The 22260-nt window shown below is 46.5% G+C and overlaps 1 protein-coding gene across 1 annotated transcript in view; it reads right to left on the bottom strand.

Annotated features, from left to right (window-relative positions):
- The window catches only part of CISD1 (CDGSH iron sulfur domain 1), a 125767-nt gene extending 105459 nt beyond the window's left edge, over positions 1 to 20308 (bottom strand). The window contains exon 1 of the mRNA XM_078642871.1: positions 20159 to 20308. Coding sequence (XP_078498997.1) covers positions 20159 to 20183 — 25 coding nt within the window. The 5' untranslated portion in view covers positions 20184 to 20308. The remainder of the gene's footprint in view (positions 1 to 20158) is intronic.
- Between the last annotated feature and the right edge of the window lie 1952 nt (positions 20309 to 22260).

The raw sequence follows: 22260 nt of genomic DNA, 5'->3' as shown, positions 1-22260 counted from the left end.
TCAGTAGAGTGGAACTATGTGGTGTGTAATTATGTGGCACTGAGTGGTATTATGAGGAGTGTATCTATGTTGCATTGAGCCATAGCTGCCAAGGTTTCTGATCAGTGCGTGTGACATTTTCATAATTTTAGTGCAATTATGAGTGACATTTGAGCCATTATGAGTGACACTTTCTCAAAAGTAAAATAAAGCATTAACGATTAGGGATTAGCATATAATTATCAGAATATACACTCATTTTGACAACGAGAAACTTTAAAAGTGTCTTCAAATAACTGCACAGCACTAGAAAAAGCACACCACTAACCTGTTACACTACTCGGGTGGGGGTGACAAGTGGTAACTAGTTTACTTTCTAAATATTTTTGGTGATCATGTCTTCGGCCAGGTAGCTGCAGCGCTGCGTGTGACTCTGCACTTAGGATGCCTTGAACCACCCTCCACAGCAATCATTCTTGGTTTAATGCCGCTGGTACTCAGTTAGTTCAGGCAGCGTGTCCCGAGTCCTCTCCTGGCAGCCGCTGCAATGAACCGGACGGTCCTTACCTTTAGTGTGGAGGGTCATGACTCTGACAACGCCCTACACTGCCCTCTCCCCACCGGGCTCAGTTGCTGCTATATTGAACTGTCGGCCCCTAACTAGACGGATCCCTTTTGGCGATTTCTGTATTGTATGTCCACCGATGAGGCTTTCTTGACGTGAAATAACACAAGTAATTAGAATGGCAGTACTGGCGGCGCGCTAGCGCTATTAATACAATTTGAAGCTAATTTTTTAAGAAGAGAGCGATACCTCAGTAAGGCACAACTTACTTAGCAAGGCGACTCGATGAGCGGCAATTGTACAGGCCACCGCTCCGTGTGTGGCCCAGCAGCAGCTGTACAGGAGGGGCTGGTGTGCTGGGCTGCTGAGGGACAACTCCAGCCGCAACGGGCCATCCAGGATTGAACTGATACCGCCGGTCGGGTCCTTAGTGTCCATGGCAGACCACCCGGCTCTGATGCCGGGCAAAGTGCACCCTGGATTACTTCAGGGGCACTCACTTACTTTGAGGATGCGAGCAGCAATTCGTAAAGTCTGTCTCGTGGACGTAGCAAATGCCGTCCGGCCTGGAACCATGAGCATGCACTCTTTCAGATTCCCCCGCCACTTCTACACTTCCTAGTTCCTCCGGACGTGACGGCACTCTACCGCCGGCACATCCGGATTTAATCCCGGCCCCCTGGTGCCACGGTCGGTGATTGACATTGGCAGTATCGACTGAGAGGGCAGCCCGGCCCCCCCATGCAGTGTGTGATGGTGAGTCTGAGAGTAGCCGCGCCGGTTTTCTCGGAACAGCAGAGAGAGCCCGGGCACAGGCGCCGCTCGCAGGTGGCAAAATGCGTGACAATGCATTTCAGTGCGGTGATGCGGATAACCGCACTGAAATACGTGAGCGTCACACCTGTTGCGTGACGCTTGGCATGACTGTTGAGTACAGTGTAACTATGTGACAACAAACAGGATATATTACGCTCACTTACAAACTCGAACGATGTTGCCCAGTTCAAAAGTTGGCAGCTCAAACAGTTAAGACACATACTTTCCAAATTCTTAAAGCTGGGCTTTTTTATGTAAACTCGCCCAAAAACATGAGCATTCACGCATAGTAAAACAGTGCCAAAGTTTCAAAAAATTGAGCATGATTTGATGGCTGGGCACTTAAAGATTAATTTGAGGCTTTTGTAAAAAGAAACATGGATGGGGGACACGAGCACCATCTGTTTGCAATTACCGCCAATGCGATAATTGGAGACAGATAAGGTTGAAGCTCGCGCCCGCGGACCCTAGGCCATCCAACAAACAAGGTGGGACAATCACCCACTTTGCACCAATTGCGTGCGTTTTTAAAAAAAGACACATGCACAAGACAATTTTGGGCTCTGTAAAAATAAAACACGCATAAGCGTGTGTTCAGAGCTCAAAAGCCCTTAATGCCTCGCAGAGCACGCGTTGGCTCAGGCAAGACCTAAAAAAGATGCAGCATAGGCAAACAGTTTTCAGAACAACTCTTGCATAAAAGCTTGTGCAGGGCTATTTTTTTTATGACAGATGAAACCTCGCTCTCTAGTGGAACATAATATAAATGATACATTGCAAGTTACTGTATATCTTAAGGAAATTATGTGCATCTCCCTCCTATTTGTGGCTAGGAAACCTTGTAGTAAGTGGCCATTGTAAGAAATGTACCAAAGGTTTACATTCTTCTAGGTTTCTCAAACAGACAGACTGTGATCATTCAGAGTCTCCCAAAGGTATGGCTGTCAAAGGGGGATTGTTACTGGCAGGTCACGATACCACAGTGAAAATGTTGCAGTTTTATTTCTGCATGGAATTTCTGTACATCTAGAAACAGAATTAACGTAACAAAGAACAGCACAAAGAAAATTGATAATATTCATGGACAAAATAAAGCTAGAAAGAAAATAAGTAATACAAAATAAAAGAAAACAATGCAAATAAAAAAATTCAATAAATAGGATTAAAGAAATGTGAAAGAGGGACTATTTTCCTAAGAATTAATCTGAGTCAAGCTGTTTAGAAAATAAGTTATACCATAGACTGAAAACTGTGCATCTAGCGTACAGCGCTGTTTATTCACTTAACTGTAGGACAAACAGTATATGACGGTACACATTATTGTACAATAAGGTCACATTATATAAAACTGTAAAATGAAGACAATTTCAACAAGACTCCATTCATGTTTGCCTGGGTCCAAGCAAAACACGTAAAAAAAACTTCAACAAAATAAGGAAAATAAATGTATTCAGATAAGTCCTGTGATAGGGCAGCCCAGTCGTTCTGGTCTCTTTGCCTGGCACTAGGGCCCATCTGACAAGTGTGAATTTTGCCTCTTGGACCTGAAGAGCATTTGCTCTCGAGCAGCAGACTGGGTGATACTGCAATGAAACACATTAGAGTTTTGTAATGAGTCTGTTTGAAGTTGGTGGTGTGCACTACGCACTGTTTACCAGTGCTTCTTCTAGACAGAGCTGTAACATAGCCCACATGACCCATCAGCTTAAACAACAAGCATTTGCAATGCAATAGGTCTTACATGCTTAAAGTTTGAGCTATTGGCGTTGCTAATAACAATGAAACACCCACCAATAGCTCAAACTTTCAGTAATGCAAGCGCAATTACATTGTAAATCAATCGCAGCACTCACGCTTTAGCTGTAAACATCTTAAGCTAAAGAGCGGGTGCAGCTATTGCTTCAAAAGAAAAGAAATGGAAATGGGGAGCTTTCTACAGACAGACAGCAGTGCCGTGAGGGAAACGGCTTACCGGAATTACTTCTCTTGGGTCGCCAGAACTGTGCCTCAGCACCGCCGTGAGGGGAACGGCGCAACGCCCAGCAACACTCTGACCGACGGCGCCGAGCGGGCAGGGAACCACAAATCCCAGGTGCCCCGGCGGCCGTGACGACAGCAGAGCGCCCGGAGGCGCGTAAAAAGAGTGCAGCGCCGAGCGTGCACTGGGAGCTTTCTACAGACAGACAGCAGTGCCGTGAGGGAAACGGCTTACCGGAATTACTTCTCTTGGGTCGCCAGAACTGTGCCTCAGCACCGCCGTGAGGGGAACGGCGCAACGCCCAGCAACACTCTGACCGACGGCGCCGAGCGGGCAGGGAACCACAAATCCCAGGTGCCCCGGCGGCCGTGACGACAGCAGAGCGCCCGGAGGCGCGTAAAAAGAGTGCAGCGCCGAGCGTGCACTGGGAGCTTTCTACAGACAGACAGCAGTGCCGTGAGGGAAACGGCTTACCGGAATTACTTCTCTTGGGTCGCCAGAACTGTGCCTCAGCACCGCCGTGAGGGGAACGGCGCAACGCCCAGCAACACTCTGACCGACGGCGCCGAGCGGGCAGGGAACCACAAATCCCAGGTGCCCCGGCGGCCGTGACGACAGCAGAGCGCCCGGAGGCGCGTAAAAAGAGTGCAACGCCTCTCGCCCCGCGAGTCGCGCGCGGGGAGCGCCCGGGGCGAAGCCCGGGCAAAGGGCGGGCCGTCTGAGGCCGTCCGAGGTTGGCCAAGGTTGGGTTGGGCCTGGTCTCTTGGTTCGTTGCTTTGGAGTTGACGTTTCTGCGCATCGACATCTGCCGTGCACACTGCTACGTAAGTTACATTGACTTTGGTTGTATATAAAGTATATGATGCCTCCAAAAAAGTTAACCACTTCTAGTAACTCTATTGAGAACTATCTGGTGCAAGTAGTTGAAAAAATTAATATCGGCAGAAGAGCCTCACTGGGAATAGGCTCACCTGTTCAATCTCCCTTCATTGACATTGAGGCTGATGATCCTTTTGGCCTTCTAATCAACAATAGTACTAATAGTGCTACACCTGATTTGTTTCCAGACACTGTTACCATTCAGCCCAGTGGTACTGTTGCTGTAGTTGAAGACCTTAGTGTTAATGAGGTATTGGCTGATATAACTATTAGTCATGATCATTCTACCTCCCCTCCAGCACCCGTCCTGGGTAAACGGGAATGTCTCAGGTCAGCTAAAAATAAAATTGCAAACCTCCCGAGGAAACATTCTGAGGATGAGGAGCTTGACCTGATTAATGAAGCGTACGTTACACTCTCGAATGCCCAATTCAATAAACTACTGGCTCTAATGGACACAAAAATTAAAGGTGTGGTTAAACCCCTGGTTAGCAAAATAGACAAGTTAACTTCTGAGGTTAACCGACTGGAAGGTCTATTACAAAAATCCATGGGTGAGATAGGGAATCTTCCGGAAAATGTCTATGCAAGGATAGAGGAATCCGTAAATAAATCAGTAACTACAGCTGTTAGTGGTCTCATCCCCGCCCCTGTATTAAATCCCCTAATGGCAAGTGATAATATCCTACCAGTTGATTCCCATATTTCTTCGATCCCTGCTCCTGCTGGTGAAGACCCATTTATTGAAAAGGGGACTTTCGAGCTTGTGGTTGAAGCTTCGCCACTGGTACTTGTCCTTGCTAACGTTCCTCCCTTGGCTCAAGGAGAGCGGGAAACTACATCTTCTCTAAGAAATAAATCTTTATCATGGTTAACCACCAACATGGTAATTACTCCTTGGGGAAAGCAGCAACTTTCTGAAGAACTCGTCAAAGTGAGAAGGGTACAGTGGATTGGGGACAGGGTGAAAAAGTTTAACGGGGAGTGTGTTGTTCTTCACTTCTCCGACCCTGGGGTCTTGCCTAACATTCTACCAAACATCTTACCACCACAAAGGCGAACAACTTCAATTGTTCCATTGACTTTGGACTTCTTTTATCCTAGAAAGGGAAGTGGACCAAACTCAAGTATTCTAAGAACCAAATGGAACATTGTGACTAAGAGGGGGAGGAAGGATGTTGCTTCAGTGGATTGGGGTTTGGGGTTGGAAAATCGTTTTTCTGCATTGTCTAACTTAAGCGATTGCGATTGACAACCATTTACCTGTAATACTGCTGCCGTGCCTCTTTGTGCTAAAAGTACTTCTGATTTAGCCTGTAATTTTACAACTACTAGCCCTTTGGGGATTCTGACTGTTGATTCACCTGGGTTATCTAATGTTATAACTATAGATCAGGATACTGAGGGTAAGGTGCTAAACACGAATACAACAAACCCCGGTATTCTTATGACATCTATCTCAGGGAATCTTTTGTCATGGAATGTGGCTGGAATATCTTCCAAAATGGATAGTGCTGATTGGCTTGAATTTATTAATAAGTATGACCTCTGCATTTTTCAAGAGACCTGGGCCTGTGAGCCTACTTTTGCATTGGGATATGTAAACTTTTATGTTCCTGCTATTAAGGGACCTAAAGGGCGGCCGATGGGGGGCCTCACTATATGGGTTAGACAGTCTTTAAAAATTGCTGTAAAATGTGTGGAACTTGACCAGAAAGACATCCAGCTTATTAGATTGACCAGTGATTTACCCCTCTCCATGGATATATACAATATCTATGCTAGAGGTGGTAGCAAAGGTAGATCCGAGGTTCTAACGTGTCTTTATACACTCCTTGAGACCCAATCTGCAGGAAAAAACATTTTAATTGCAGGTGATTTGAATCGGACATTCGAACCTCTCATCACTGGTGACTCTCCTCTGGGTTCGGAGGAAGACAAGCTCTGGGACATTCCCACATTAGAGTCCCCCCCGATAACTCGGTGGACGGCCGACATCTTAGGTCTAAACGCCATGTGCTTGGAGCATGGGTTACGAGCCCTGAACGGCCGAACCCAATCAGATCGTGTTCCCGCCATGACGTTTAACAACGGGCGAAGTAAAAGTCGTATTGACTATGTCATCTGTAGTACTTCGTTATGGCCATCTCTCAGTGACATGGTAGTCACAGTCAGGACAGAAAGTGACCACGACCCGCTATGCGTCTCGCATAATTGGTGGACATCTAATGTAGTCACTTCAAACTCTAGTGATTTACTTGTGCCGCCAATGATTGTGCAATCCAATAATATGCGTAGGTTAAGGTGGTCTGGTGTTAAGACGGACCAACTGGCCCTGGAAAAGATAGGAGCAGCGGCAGACAAGGCCATTATGGCATTGGAAAATATTACTGCTTTTGAACAAGGACAAGAAGATGTTCATAAAGTTCATATGACTCTCTTTGATGAAGTCAAAAACTTTTTCTTAAAACCCGTACGAAACAGCAGGGCTTGTCCATTTAAACCAGCTAAGTGGTATAACCAAGATTGCAGGGCCGCAAGATTTAAACTAGGAGCTGCTATTAAAAACAATAATCTGAGTGTCATTCGGTCTGCCAGGAAGCACTACAAAAATTGTATCGCCAGGGCAAAAAAAGACTGGGATGAAGACCACTGGCAGAAACTGAGATGTGCTAGCGAAAGTAAAAATTCTAGGCAATTTTGGCATATTGTCAAATGGGGCCATGATAGATCTTCAGAGCCTCCCAATAACAATGTACCTCATGATGCCTGGGTTAAGTTCTTCAGCGAGCAGTATTCTTCCAGGGATCAGCCTGGTAGTAATTCCAACCTTATATATCTGTATGCAGTTGAAGATATTTTTATGCTAAGTGAAATCCTGACTGCCCTGAAATCTGTTCATAGGGGCAGAGCCCCGGGAAATGACGGTGTCCCGGCGGATGTCTTCTTAGATGACACCGACAGGTGGAGTAAGTACATCTGCCTTTTATTAAATCATATAGCCAGGGGGGCTGAAATCCCGGTATCCTGGCGGGGTGCAGTCATTATACCGGTATATAAAAAGGGGGATCGTGCCCAACCCTGTAATTATCGCCCAATCAGCTTAATAGACACGGTCCAAAAAGTGGTAGGGCGTGTACTTATTAATAATCTGCTTGATTGGGCTGAGGAGCAGAATGTCCTATCCCCTTTTCAGGCTGGTTTTCGCAGAGCAAGTAGCACTGTAGACCAGGTCTTCCGCTTCCAATTGATACATTGGCGGACAGTGGTCCTGGGCGGATGCAGTCTCTATGCAGCTTTCGTTGACCTACGGGCTGCATTCGACCTGGTGCCGAGGGCAAAGTTGTGGGAGGTGTTGGCAGCTCTGGGGGTCCCGATGATTATTTTAACTTTGATCATGAGACTCCATGAGGGCACTTACGCTAAGATTCAATGGGGTGGCTATGGTAATGATACCATTGACTTCCCTGTCGAGCGTGGGGTTCGGCAGGGTTGTTCAATGGCGCCAACATTGTTTACTCTTTATATAAACGGAATTGTCCCCCTCATGCAAGCTGAGCCCGTAGATGCTCCCTCACTTGCCGGTGCAAAAGTTCCTATTTTAATGTTTGCAGACGACACCTTAATTTTATCAAAATCCCCAAGTGGTCTGCAAAAGGCATTGGTAATTTTTGACAAATTTTGTACTGATCACGGCTTGGAGGTAAACGCAGCAAAAACAAAACTCATGGTTTTTAATCCTTGTAGGAATTTCAAATCCAAAATAACCATGAGTGGGCGCCGCCTCGAAGTTGTGAATTCTTTTACCTATTTAGGGATACAAATCTCAAATAATAACAGATGGAACCATCACTTGAATCTGGCAGTTTTAAGACACAAACAATTGGCTGGTACCATTATTAAGGAGCACAAGAAATCTTTAACTAAGCCCATTAAACCGCCACTAATCATATATGAGGCTAAAGCAATAGGGTCTGCCCTATATGGGGTAGAGCTGTGGGGGCAAGAAAACCTCCAGGAGCTACAGAGGTCAGAGAATAGCTTCCTCCGAAAACTAACTGGTACCCCACAGAGCAGTCCCCTCTTGCCACTCAGATATGATCTTGGCAGGAAGGAAATCTCGGCTATGTGTAAACTTCGACCAATATTATATTGGCGTAGAATCTGGACCACCCCTGAGTTGTCACAATATGCAGAAGGATTTGCTGATGTGATCAAAGCAGATCGATTTCATGAAATCAAATGGTTTAGATCTTTGAGAACTGCATTAAGTGAACTAGGGTTAAGCGAATTATGGTCTGATCCAACCGGGTCATCCTTTCCATCGAAGTTGTTTATAAAAAACCTTTATTGGGAACAGGTTGAAAACAAGAGTCTCCTTAACAATAATAACGGGACTATGACGACTGCCTTCCTTGAAGCTAAACTGTTTCCAATGTTTGAAATGTACTGGGACATTATAACGAGACCCATGGACAGGAAACTGTTTTTTCAAATGAGGGCTGGTTCGCTACCTCTTGGTAATTTATCATCTAAATGGAGAAATGGAGGTCCAGCAACCTGTCCAGTTTGTGGGGAAGGCAATGAGACGCTGGGTCATTTCTTGTTTGTTTGTCATGTATATTCTGTTCCCAGACGTGTGTGGTTGGCCCCCATGTGTAGAAATTTGGGTACTAAAAGCAGCATGGTTGCTCTACGTATTGTTAAAACTACCTCCTTAAGTTGGATTGTCATAGCGACCGCAAAGTACTTGGGGTGGGCGTGGGTAACTAGGCAGAGATTGCTAGTAGGGTGACTACTCTCTGCCAAGTTGTTCAGAGACTGCTAGTTTATCTATTCTCTGTCCCATGCCTGGTGTCTATCTGACGTAAAAATTTTCATATCAATTTTTAACTATGTAATTGGATCGTATTTTAATATGTTTTTATAATATGAACTTTGCACCTTGATCGTAATTAATTGATGTAATCTTATTTAAATCTCTTTTTATGTGTATTTGTGCTTTACGTCATGCTGACTTAGAAATTTAATTGTATTTTATTATGTGTTTGTTTGTCTGCTTTTATGAGTAATTACTCGAATAAAGCACTTTTGAATTGAATTGAAATGGAAAAAGAAAACTGTTTATTTCTTTACTCTTAAACCAATCGCGGCACCCCCGCTTGAGCTTAAGATGTTTAAAGCTAATGTGTGGGTGCCGCCTTTGTAACCAAAGAAAATAAAAACAAAAAAAAGTGTGCGCCCGCTTCGGATCACAACTAACCAAAAGAGAGGCACGGCAGTCATTATTCCTGCAATGACGTGCTGTGCTGAATACATTAATTTTAAAAAAGCATTGCGGGACAGCGTCTCCTGCCTGCAACAGGACAAAGCTTTTTAAGATAATAGTGCTCCGAGGCTGTAATTAAAAACGTAACGAGTAGCAACACATGCAACAGGGAGTGTACTCATGGGAGGTTACAAGAAGAGAAAAGGCAGTCCTAAAGAGGGACTACTAAGCCTATTGTCCAATGAAAAGCCACCATTTACAAAAATAAGACAGTGGCAGGAGCCAATTAAAAAGATGGGTGGAGCTTCATGCACATATCTTGAATACAGTATGTCTAAGAGAGAGCTCAATGGCTCCAAAGGCAAGACCTAAGAGAGTACAGAAAGAAACTACCCTGGCAACAGAGGAAACGTGAAAAGGAGCATGCAATACATGTAGGTACACTAACATCTTTGGAATAGAAAACATTAACACACCAGAACATGTCAATCTCTTGAAACATAGTTCACAGTGAAAAAAGTAAATTAACAGTAAAGCATCTGCACCAATTCAGAATTTTTTTTTTCTATTAATACATAATCGACCACCTATGTAGCGGTTAACACAGAGTATTTCCACAGTGTTGCTTCAATATTCCTTAATACTGTATGTAGACCCTTTGCTAATTCTGCTGACTCCTACTATAGTGGCTCTGTTTTAAAAGTAACTAAAGACCTGCCTCGTGTAGACTTTCCTCTATGGTAGTTGGCATTGCATTTGTACTCTAATGCCTTGGCAGTTATCCCATAGGGGCATATTAGCAGAGCTGGGCGGCATCCAGATTGGTTTCAGAGTTAAGAACCCCTTTAAGTGGTCCTGTTTCCTGAAGACTGTCAGATGGCTAAGTATTAATAAGGTGTCTCTCAATCTGCAAACACAAAGGGGGGAGTTAAAGTAAATATAAATGATTGTGGATGAGGAGGAAATGACTAGCACAGAGGGCAATCGGAGTAACACTAAAAGGTGAGAAAAACACAGTGGTTAGGAGGGAAGCACACAAGAGAAAGTGCAACATGAAGCGTGGGGAGAAGCATACGATCATGGAATATTTAAGCAAAAAGAAAAAACTAGTTTCCCAAAAGTGAGCAGTGGAAAGACAGAAGTCAGCCAGAGAGATGGTAAAGAGGCTATGCTGCACATAGGAGGGACTAATGCAAAATGGACAGGCTCGGACAAGGAGAGTCATCATAAGCAGCAAGCAAATGAGAGTGACAAAGCCATGGTAAGCAATGGGCAGGCTTTAAGCACGCGTAATTTTCTTGGTAAGCCCACAATAAGTGTTTCTGAACAAGACAGCTTAAGCTGTCTGCAGGATGCAAATTAAGGACAGTTACAAGTTATACGAGTCACATAGTATCCATATTGGTCAGCATCATATGATAAGAGTGCCTGGTTAGAGAAACACAAAGTCTGAATTTAAAACATAAAGCAGTGGTTGTGTATATTAATACATAAGACATTGTTATGACCCTAATGAGCACCTTTCAGCTCCCTTACAATTATGACTGGTTAAGAACAAGCATCTGCAATGCAATAGGTCCGGCATTTACGAGCGTCTGAACTACTGGCATTGTTTTTTTTTAAAAACTTTTTATTGATTTTCAAATAACAAAAAAACAAGAAAGAAACAGAAAACAAGGCATATATTACAAATGTGTCATTTCGGTACGGGGGGGGTACACATGCAAGTCGGATGACAACAGTATGCGAGGAGAAAGGGGGGGGGGAAGGAGACCAGGAGCAAACAAATGTCTAAATATCCATGGAGGAAACATCAGGCCGGGAGGATGACAAGTCAGAGTCCAATTCTGAATTGGGGGGGGGGGGGGGGGGGGAGTACATATATCACCACGGTATGTGTTCCATTGAGTCCAAATTTTACCCCATTTGAAACATACACTGTGTTTTCCCTAAACATACACCAGTCCATGTTTTGTTGCCATACCAGGACTGTCGGTGGCCTCTGGGCACCCCATAACTGGGCAATGTCTCTCTTGGCAATCATATTACCCAAGGTCACCCATCGAAGCTGCGCCAGGTCATAATCATTCGGCTCCCAGACGTTCAACACACACCTCCTCGCCTCCGGCATCGACTGCACACCCGTGACCTCACTCATGACTTCATGCACAGGAATCCAATAGCGCATCACAGCAGGACACTCCCAAATAATATGGAGAAACGTGCCCACTAAGCCACAACCACGTCTGCACAGTCCATCCGCAGAGAATCCCATGCGTACCAGACGAGGACCAGTCACATACACCCTATGAAGAATCTTGAGCTGGACAAACCGGAAGCGCGCCGGGATAGCTACTTCCTTCGGAGAAGAGATCGCAGCCTGCCAGTCCTCGTCATCGAGTTCCAGACCATCGCTAGTCCAGTCCTCTCGAAGGTTACTCAGTAGGTCAATCCTGGTATTGATCAACTTTTTGTAAATAAGCGAGATCGTGCTGTCAGGGACGTGCCCGTCCAGTATCCGATCTTCGAGCGGGGACGCCTCCGGAATATCCGAGCCCAGGGGAAAGACAGACAAAACCGCATGTCGGATTTGTGCATATCGAAAGGATTCTCTATCATTCAGGTCATACTCAACTTTCAGCTCCTCAAAATTCTTGACTCTACCCTTGATCCATACATCATTCACCCTGCTGATACCGATCACATCCCATTTATCGAAACCCTTCGATTTCCAGAGGGATCCAAGTTTTTCCGATGCATAAAGCGGAGTGGCACGAGTCAGCTTATACGCCCAGCCCAGGCGCTGGAGAGGGGGCAACAAATTCCGTTCGTAACGAAGCACCGGATCTAAGGTGATAAAGATCCCCAGGTACTTGAATCCCTCCCGCACCACCGAGATAGGACAACCGCAAGGCAGGAGAGGAGCCTCGCCGGAGAGGACATAGACGCAAGACTTCGACCAGTTGATGACGAGACCGGAATTTTTACGGAAAGAAGTCAAAACGTCAAAAAGGACGATCAATGATTTCCGAGGCGACGTAAGATACAAGAGTATATCGTCTGCATATAAGGATATACGATCCTCAAACTCCGAAGTCCATCTAATACCCTTCAAGGATGGCTCCCACCTCAGCCAGGCTGCCAGTGGTTCCAAAGCAAGAGCAAACAAGAGAGGGGACAAAGGACAGCCCTGGCGCGTGCCCCTACCGAGTGCAAAGGAGGTCGAGACACGACCGTTTACCACTACTTGGGCTAAGGGGTCGGTGTAAAGCAGTTTCACCCAGTTAATAAAGGTGGGGCCGAAGCCAAATTTAGAGAGAACCGCCCAAAGATATGGCCACTCCAACGTATCAAACGCCATGGTGGCGTCCAGAGACGCCAAGATGGCTGGTTCACGCAGAGTCTCCGCCCGCGCGAGGACTCAATGCAGGCGCCGGAGATGCTGTGCCGTGTTGCGATGTGGTATGAAACCGGATTGATCCGGGTGAACCAGGTCGCCTATGACCGCGACCAAGCGGTTAGCAAGTACTTTGGCCAGAATCTTCGGTTCAACGTTAATCTGAGATATGGGCCTAAAGGAGGCGCAGCGGTCACGTGGCTTACCTTCCTTATGAATCACCACTATGGAAGCCAATCTCTGGTCAAAAGGGAGGGAACCCGTCTCCAGTGATTCTAAGAACATCGACCGTAAATACGGCGCCATCACATCCGGACGAAGCTTGTAAAGCTCTATAGGGAGCCCATTAGGGCCCGAGGCCTTCCCCGAGCGGATGGCAGTCGCGACCTCCTCAACCGTAGGCGGAGCCTCTAGGAGATCCCTATCAGGTTCGGACAAACGTGGCAACGAAATATCGCGCAGAAGCAAGTGGGAGTCGTGCTCAGGTCTATCAGACACAGGGGAGTATACTTTCCGGAAATAGTCGGCGAAACATTCAACAATGTCAGTAGGGTCAGTTATACACACGTCATTCACATCAACAAGCAGAGGAACCACCCGACTCGCACGTTCCCTCCTATCCAGCCAAGCAAGCAATTTCCCTGCCTTGTCCCCCACATCATACAGACGTCCCTGCTGTTCCCTGCTCATCTCTTTCGCTGCGTCAGTCACCAGCGCTCTATACTCCAGTTGTTTCAAACCCAAAAGGTGGAGCCTCTCCGGGGTGACCTCGGACTCCAACTCCTCTTCAAGAACGGTGATTTCATTTTCAAGACGGACAACCTCCTCCCGCCTACGCCTCTCAACATTGCCAATCAAAGAGAGGGCCTGGCCCCGAATAACGGTTTTGTATGCTTCCCACAACGAGACAGAAGAGGACACAGAACCCACATTTTCAGCAAAGTATTGGTCAATAATTTTAATCAGTTCTGTTCTGACCCCGGGGTCGCGGAGATACCAGGGGTTTATCGGGGCCACTCTACCCCCGGAACCCAGGTGCGCATCCACGACCAACCATAGTGGGGAGTGATCCGAGATACCCCTAGCAAGAGGTTTCACCTCCCGTATAGAGGAGGCCTGGGAGGAGGGCATCAATACATGATCCAGTCTCGAAAGAGTGCCGTGGGCCCCAGAGTGGAAGGTGTATTGCAATTTCCCAGGATGAAGCAGGCACCAGCAGTCAGTGAGCCCCATAGCCTCAAGGAAGTCCCCCAACCAGGATTGAGACTTCGCAAGTACCCGGGGAGGGTAGCGATCACACATCCCAGACACAACAGAGTTGAAGTCCCCGCCCACAACAAGCAGACCCTCGGGGACTCCCAAGATCACTCTTCCCAAATCAGCATATGTAGTAGTCTGGAGTCCCGGCGGTACATAGATGGAGAGCAGGGTAATTAGCCTCCCCTCCCAGCGCCCCACAATGGCGGCATATCGTCCCCTATCATCTAGGATGATATCATCAACAGCAAGAGGGAGGGAGCACCGAACCAGAACGCCCACCCCCCTGGAGCCAGAAGTGAAACCAGAGTGCGCAACGAAGCGATAGCCACGCCTATTCATCGCGTGGCACGTGTTGGCAAGCAAGTGCGTCTCCTGGAGCAAAACAACATCAGGAGACAAACGTCGCAAGAGCTGCAACACCACGCCCCGTTTGATCTTATCCCCCAACCCATTAACGTTCCAACACAGTAACCTAAGTCCCCTACCCCCCATTCCAGAATTCAACCCCATCCCCACCCCACCCCAGATGCGACACTGTACAACAGGAGATCATCGATACTATGCCTCGAAAAAACAACAATGAACCATGAATTGCAACCCCCCAAGAAACTCCATACATCACACCCCCACCCCGCACCCCTGCACGAGACTCAAAAGCCACCCCAACTTGCAGTGTGCCTGTCGCCCTAACATACAACTATTCTACGAAAAGAACCCCAGAGGAGGGAGACTCACCCACCCCCCCACACCCCAATACGACAACATGTTAGCAAGCAATAGTGGTATAGCACCAAACCACAGCCGATAGTCAATACAATGGACCGGGAGCCGATTCCGCCCCCTATTCCTGCTCCACCGGGCCGCCCTCCACTCCACCGGAGTGTCCAGAATGATCTCGTCCCGTAGGCAGCGTGTCCAGCCAGTCACTCGCCGCCCCAGGATACTCAAAGAAAAATGTTCGTTCATTGTACACCACCCGTAGTCGGGCCGGGAAAAGCATAGCGTATTTCATGTCTCTGTTCCTCAATCTCTTTTTCACCCCCTGGAATCCAAGTCGCTGTTTCTGAACCTGCTGTGTGAAGTCCGGGTAGAAGCTGACTGTAGTGTTCTCATAAGCCGTAGGACCAGATAAGCGGGATGCCTGCAGGATCGCATCTCTGTCCCGAAAGTGAAAGATCCGAGCTATGATGGGACGCGGAGTGGCACCCTGCTTAGGCGGACCACCCGGGATCCTGTGTGCACGTTCTACAGCAAAGAACTTGCTGAGGCCTTTGGGTGCCAGGTGATTCAGGACCAGATCTTCCACCAACAGGTCCACCGAGGATGCTTCCGACTTTTCCGGGACACCAACCAGACGGACGTTATTTCGTCGTGCACGACCCTCAAAATCGTCCAGGCGTCGAGATAGGTAGTCACGGGCGGATCGCAAGTTGACAACTTCTGCCTGTAAATCAGAGACGTCAGTAACAAGACTAGATGTCTTTAAATCGAGGGATTTGACCTTTTCATTAGTTTTCGCAAGGTCAGCCCTGATCAGGGTAACATCGATAGCGACCGTGTCCAACTTATGGGCGAGGGCTTCATACTGCTGAGCCAGTGTTGCCTTCATCCCAGCAATGGCGCCCATGATGTCCCCCAACGACAGATCTTCACCCATCGGGGAGATTCTTCTCCAACGTTGACCGGAGATTTCGTCGATCCGCCCGGAGAGCCTTTGACGAGGGTGTCCCTGTCCATGACATTTGATTGCACAGAACCCCCTCGTATTGCCGGTCTGGTCTTGCGTTTCTCTCCCTCAGGCTTGGTGGCCATCTTAGGTCGTGTGCCCCGAAGGGTAGCCTGAGACCTAGTAAAAATGGCTACACTCGATACGCCCGCAGCAATTCGGAGAAAAAGAGGAGGACCTTTCACCAGGCAATGAGTAGCAGGGGGTCGAGTCGCCAGTTGTTAAATCTCGGTCAGACAGGAAGCGCCAAACCAGGGCGGTCGAGACAAAGTCAAAACGGTTGAAGCACGAGAAACGAAACTGAAAGTAGAAGACCAGGCAGGGGAGACTCGCATGATCCGCTGTTGTTCAATTACTGTCCGGCTGGCAGAGAAACCAAGCCCGGGGCAGTACCATGGAGCAGGCCAGAAATGTTCAAAAGTCCATATCTCCGGCTCCCAGGGTCCAAATCGAAGTCTGAAAACGGATAAACGATCAGCAGGGTCGCGCCAGTAATAACCCGTCGTCGAAGTCAGGATAGAGTACAGGATAATCGGTGGAGGTGGCGAAGGTCCGGGAGCCCTAAGCTCACGTGACCATCCTGGGTGCGCGCGAAGCTCCTCCTCACTACTGGCATTGTTAATGCATTTTATTTATGTTTTGTTTTTAGAACATAAAAAAAGTCATTGTCATTTACAATGCCAATATCTTAAACTCATGCACATGCGAGATCTATTGCATTCCAAATGCTTGAGTTGCCCACTTCTGTCTCCCATGTCCCCTGAAAAGCTCCCTGTTTGGTACGAATTAAATAAACAAGCCAGTGGTCACAACTGCGCCTGAGAGGCCCTCCTGCAGTAAGAGAAGCTCAAAGAAAATAGTGCTTACAGACTAAATACGACGTACCGTGTAACAACGGATATTAAAGTGCAAGTCGTCGTGGGAGGTTACAAATGAAAACAAATCGGTACTAAGGAGGGACTAACAAGCCCAATAACATAACCAGAAGCCAGCATTTATGAAGGACAATGACACAGGCCTATGACAAATATGGGGAAGAGAGGGAGGGGCTTCAAGTATATACTCCAATACAGCATGACTCGCAAAGCAGGGCATGCGCTGCCCAGGCTCGTCCTAAAAAAAGACAAACTTCCAGTGGGAATGCACCTCCTCGGTGTCGGTTCATAGATCAGTGCTATATCAGAAGGAGGGGACAAGCCCGGGTAGAGGGCGGTTCCCAACTTTTCCACAAGGTGGACGCTGTCTTCCCTGCTAAGGAGTTGGTCCCCATAGAAATCTACTGAACTCGTCCCTGTGTCATTTTCAGACACCGAGACACATTCTACAGAGCCTGCACTTTGTCTGCTTGCATTCCAAGCAGCAACGTGCAGGTGAGGGGGCATGGTTATTTTAAATTCCAGCTGAGCCCAAAACAAAGGCCAAGTTAAGGGGCCATCTGGCCTCCTTTTGATGGAGTATCCTGGCTGGGAGCTATCTAGAACCTCACACCTAGCTGCAAATGCAATGGAGGAAAAACAACAGCTGCCAGCTGGTTATCACTTCACAGATACTTAAGAAAGCCATGCTTTTGACTTCCTTCAATCCCTGCATATAAAGTAAAAGTATGCACTTTGAGAATGTCAGATGTGTTGGTCTGTCCCAGTGTTTACACAAATAATTTAAATACCTCTATTTTGATGGATTTCTCTTATAGTGCTAGTCATCCCAATCCAGGGCGTCGGAGAGCTTTACATTACACGTACACATTATTCCGTGGCAATAAATTGTGTGTGTGTAAATCAATGTACAGGATGAGGTACATAAGACAGTGAGGGTTACAAGTTGTAGGTGTCACATGTCCTTTACAGCTCACTGTGCTAAATTGGAAGGATTACAATTTATGAACTGCATGTGATAAAAGGATCTCTGAGTTAACAGCAGTAACCCACTTATCGATCTACATAAAATAAAAAATGTTGTCACACGATATGCTTTGCAGGAGATATATAACCATCTATGCTACTTTGATTCAAAACTGGAACTAGACAAAAACACAGCTGTCTCCAGCAAGTGCACTAACATCTAGAGCATGGGTCGCACCGGTGGGGGTGGGGCTAGAGCAAAAAAAACTGTGACCATGAGGTTGAACACAGGCCCCTGCAGCAGACGCCTACGTTCACTGAGCCACCAGACCCGGCATACACACATCTTTCTCTCTCTGTCTGTTTATATATATATCTCCCTCCCTGCCTCTCGGTCTCCATATCTCTCCCTGTCTGTGTCTCTCTCTCTCTCCATCTCTCTCCCTGTCTCCATCTCTCTCCCTGTCTGTGTCTCTCTCTGTCTCCATCTCTCTCCCTGTCTGTGTCTGTGTCTCTCTCTCTCTCCATCTCTCTCCCTGTCTCCATCTCTCTCCCTGTCTGTGTCTCTCTCTCTCTGTCTCCATCTCTCTCCCTGTCTGTGTCTCTCTCTCTGTGTCTCTCCCTCTCCCTCTCTCTCCCTCTCTCTCCCTCTCTCTCTCTCCCTCTCTCTCTCCCTCCCTCCCTCTCTCTCTCCCTCTCTCTCTCCCTCTCTCTCTCCCTCTCTCTCTCCCTCTCCCTCTCACTGTGTCTCCCTCTGCCGGACTCCCTCCCTATGTCTCCCTTCCTCCGTCTCCCTCTGTCGCTTTCCTTCCTCCATCTGTCCCCCTCCCTCTGTCTGTCTGTCTCCCTCTGTTTGTATCCCTCCCTCCCTTTGTCGCCCCTGCACCTCTCTGTCTCCCTCCCTCTGTATTCCTGTCTCCGCCCGTCACCTTCCGTCTGTCACCTTCCGTCTGTCACCTTCCGTCTGCCACCCTCCGTCTGCCACCTTACCCCAGCTTCCTGGGGACACACACAGCCACACCCGAGTACTTAACAGGTCTTTAATGAGGCTTTGTTGTGAATCGTCCGGCCCCCATAGAGCAGAGTGTCTCGGAGTCCGCGCTGTTGCGGCGGTGTTTGATGACACTCTTTAATTTTGTATTTTATTTTTAAAACACAGGTACAATGTCTGCAAGGTCCGCGGGCCACCAAGGAAGGCTTGCCGGGCCGTACTAAGAGTACCCGGTATCTACAGGTATCTTACCATTAGTATTCCCTGAGATTTATTGGGCACACAAAGATCTATGCAACAAGTGCCTTGACTCCATAGTGTATTTCAAAATGCAGACTTTGTAGCCAATTAAGCAATAACAGATTTACTGCCACTTTTCTCCATTTGGCCAATTTGCTTGTGGCGCTGTTTAAAACAAATAAATGTATAAATTGAGTCCCAGATTTTGCGTTGGGTTTGCATCACTTTTTTTGGAACTAGAGCATAAAATTGTATTTGTTAAATATTGTAATGTGCGTAAATGTATTTGTGATAAACCTACTAAATATGTGTGTAAACTCCTAAGATCTAATGTCAATTCCTGGGAGGTCAAGGGTTGTGATGCCTCTTCCTGTGATGCTACATTTGATGTCACCGCTGTGATGTCATTTGCATAATGCCTGACTTGATTAGGCCCCCCACTTCTTTTTAAGGACTTGGGCCCGATTAGAAGGATTACAATTTATGAACTACAACTAAAAAGGATATTATCAAAAGCAGTAGCGCATTTATCTACATAAATTGCAAATCTGAGATCAACATGTTACTCGTAGTGCTCGGCAGGAGCACATTAATTCTTTGGTTTTTTTAAAGTCAAACTGTGCCTAGCCAATACACAGATCACTTCAGAAGGTACATTAACCACGCGATTTACCGTAGTTATCGTTAGCCCTTGAAAATAACTAGGCACACCAAGATCGCTGCAGCAGGTTTCCTAATCGCATAAGATATTTTTAAAATGCAGCCTCTTTGTTACCAAACAAGTAAGCCAGAACACACCTTCTGTCACAATTGTCCTAGTAGCTCATTTCTTTACGACAGTTTTGTTTTTTAATATATGCATACGGTAACTATAGTACCCTCTTTTCAAGACTCCATCCTCTTTTCTCAGCAACACCTCTGATCCCAAAATATTTTCCAGTAAGAGTACCACACTTTTTATTTTACATTAGAAAGAGACTAGTTCTCGCCCACTTTTTCGAGAACTTTTCTACAGCAAGTCTCAAGTATTCTAACACTAGACCGCGCATTTGAAGGAACGTCACTTGAAGAAGCCATGTTAGGTGTAGGCGCATCAATCAATGCACTAAGATACAACCTCTGAAATGCCGATACACATGGAAAGCACGCCGTAGGGTGTTTCAGAAACACGTGCAATGAATCGTTGAGTGGAAGGAGGGGGTGACAAAATCGCCTACCTCTTACACCCGAATGGGACCCCATTCTCGTGGTGTCTCTTCAGCTGTCGCCAATGACACTTCACACGCAGCGACTTGTTTCTGAATGTGCTGAAGGGCAAGTGGGTGCAACACCGCGGGAGTGTCGTTGGTATCGCGAGAGTTGTAGCTGTCTAGCAGCCGCCAATAGGGAGAGGCCAGTTTAACGTCACTGTTAAAGACACAGGTCTGCAGTTGGAAACTTCCATTTTGAACACTTAGTCCATATTGTTTGTTTAAATCGTGCGAACGCTATAAATAAACATGGTTTCTTTCTGTTATTCGTTGCTCGCATGGGTGGCTTTGCCTGCCTTACATGTACACTGTTCTGGCTTCCAACCGCGACCACCGATCAGAAATCGAGTGTAGTCTCACGCACCATGGATGTTCTTTAATTAGGGCAGACTCTTCAAGATTGAAAATAAATGAGTTGCCCAATCCCATAGGTCTTTGTGAGAAACGCTAAGAGCACTACGAAGCAAGGATGGGCAACTTGCATACTGTGTTAACGACGCCATAACTTTGTCTGTCCTTAAATCTCGCAGTAAGACCCTCAGTGCATGGTTGAGATAACTTTAATTTTTCAGCGAGTTCCAACCTGGCTCTAGAGTGTACATTAGTTCCAGGTTGTAATCGGATGTTGCGCATCCCACCTACTATGTACTTTAGAAAGTATCAATAAATACAAGCATTTTGTTGAGTTGTCTATAATCACTTTCTTACTGTGTGTCCCTTGTAGGCTCCCTTTTCCCCTCACGCGCGTCCCCTGCCCTCGCTCTAACCTTTGTGACATTAGCTGGCATTCTAGAATGCCAGCTGATACTCAAGCTGACAGTTTAGTTTGACAGTTGATAGCGTAGAGATCGAACCGCCTGGCTGTGGCACCGTTGCTCCAGCCGGTGTGTTGCACAAGAAATAAATGAAATTATAAAACCTACTATAAGCAGAAGCGGAACCAGAAGCGTGAAAAAGAAGAGGAAAAATGAAAATGAAAGGCTGCTTCGAAACACAAAGGAACAAAGAATAGGAGCAACAAAGTTAATGGAACAAAAAGAAATGTGAAACTGACCAGCGAGAAAAAAAAGTAAGGAAGGAAAGTGTTGTATTGGCATATTACTTAGGTTGTGCCTTGCTCTTTAAATGCTTTGTTCCATATAGATTCTTTGTTGTGATAGTGTTCCATGTCTGTGGATTCTGGGGTCAGTTACTTGCTACCCTTTATGGGAACACCAACTACTCTCTGTTGCTCGCAATAAATATTAATGATTGATTAACAAATCATTGCTGGCAGTATTCTTCCCCTACAACAGATCGCGACGATTGGCTAGCAGCGCGTTGAGGCACAGAGTGAGTAGGAAACTCGGTTGGTGGAAAAGAACCTCGTGTGGAAAGGAAAATATGAAAGAAGAAAGCGGACTAAACAAGCAAAAGTAAGGAGTTTGGCATTGTTTGTTTGGAGTGCACAAAAGTTATAAGACAAAAGAAAGGAAGATTTGTCGATTGGAGTGCATATATGTAAAAGACTAGAAGAAAGAACAATAACGTAAATTGGAACGAGTGAGAGAAGCATACAAATTTTGTTTCAAAGTATCGTAACTGGTCGAAAGTAGACTGTATGAAAATTGTACAATTGTTACAGTTTTGCTGTGGAGTAAAGCGGTAGCGTTTATATTTGAAAGATTTGAAGAATGCTAACCGTGAATTCCAGTAGAAGGAATCGACGTTCTTTTGCGCGTGTTGACACTCGAGCCGACGTGTATGTCTAAGGATTAACGGAGGCGTGTCACTGGTGACGTAGGAACATGAGGAGCGCAGCACAGCGTGCACAGTGACGAAGTACGTGGCGAGGTGTGTGCAGTGACGGCGTACGGAGCGGCCATTTTGGGAACAATAAAAGGTTGCTTAGCAACGTGGAAGAGCATAACAGCAAGGAAAAGACACAACCAAAGAAGGATCGGAAAACGGAAATTGTGTATAACGAAGTAAAAGAGGGTAAGGAGTAACTTTATGGTGTTTTCGGGAAATAACTGAGGAAATAAATAATAAATGGAGTTGAAGAGTGTTTAAAAAAGTTGTTGACAGCA

The sequence above is a fragment of the Lissotriton helveticus genome, chromosome 5_1 (assembly GCF_964261635.1).
Source record: "Lissotriton helveticus chromosome 5_1, aLisHel1.1, whole genome shotgun sequence".
NCBI lineage: Eukaryota > Metazoa > Chordata > Amphibia > Caudata > Salamandridae > Lissotriton > Lissotriton helveticus.
This window is presented reverse-complemented; position numbering and strand designations above follow the sequence as displayed.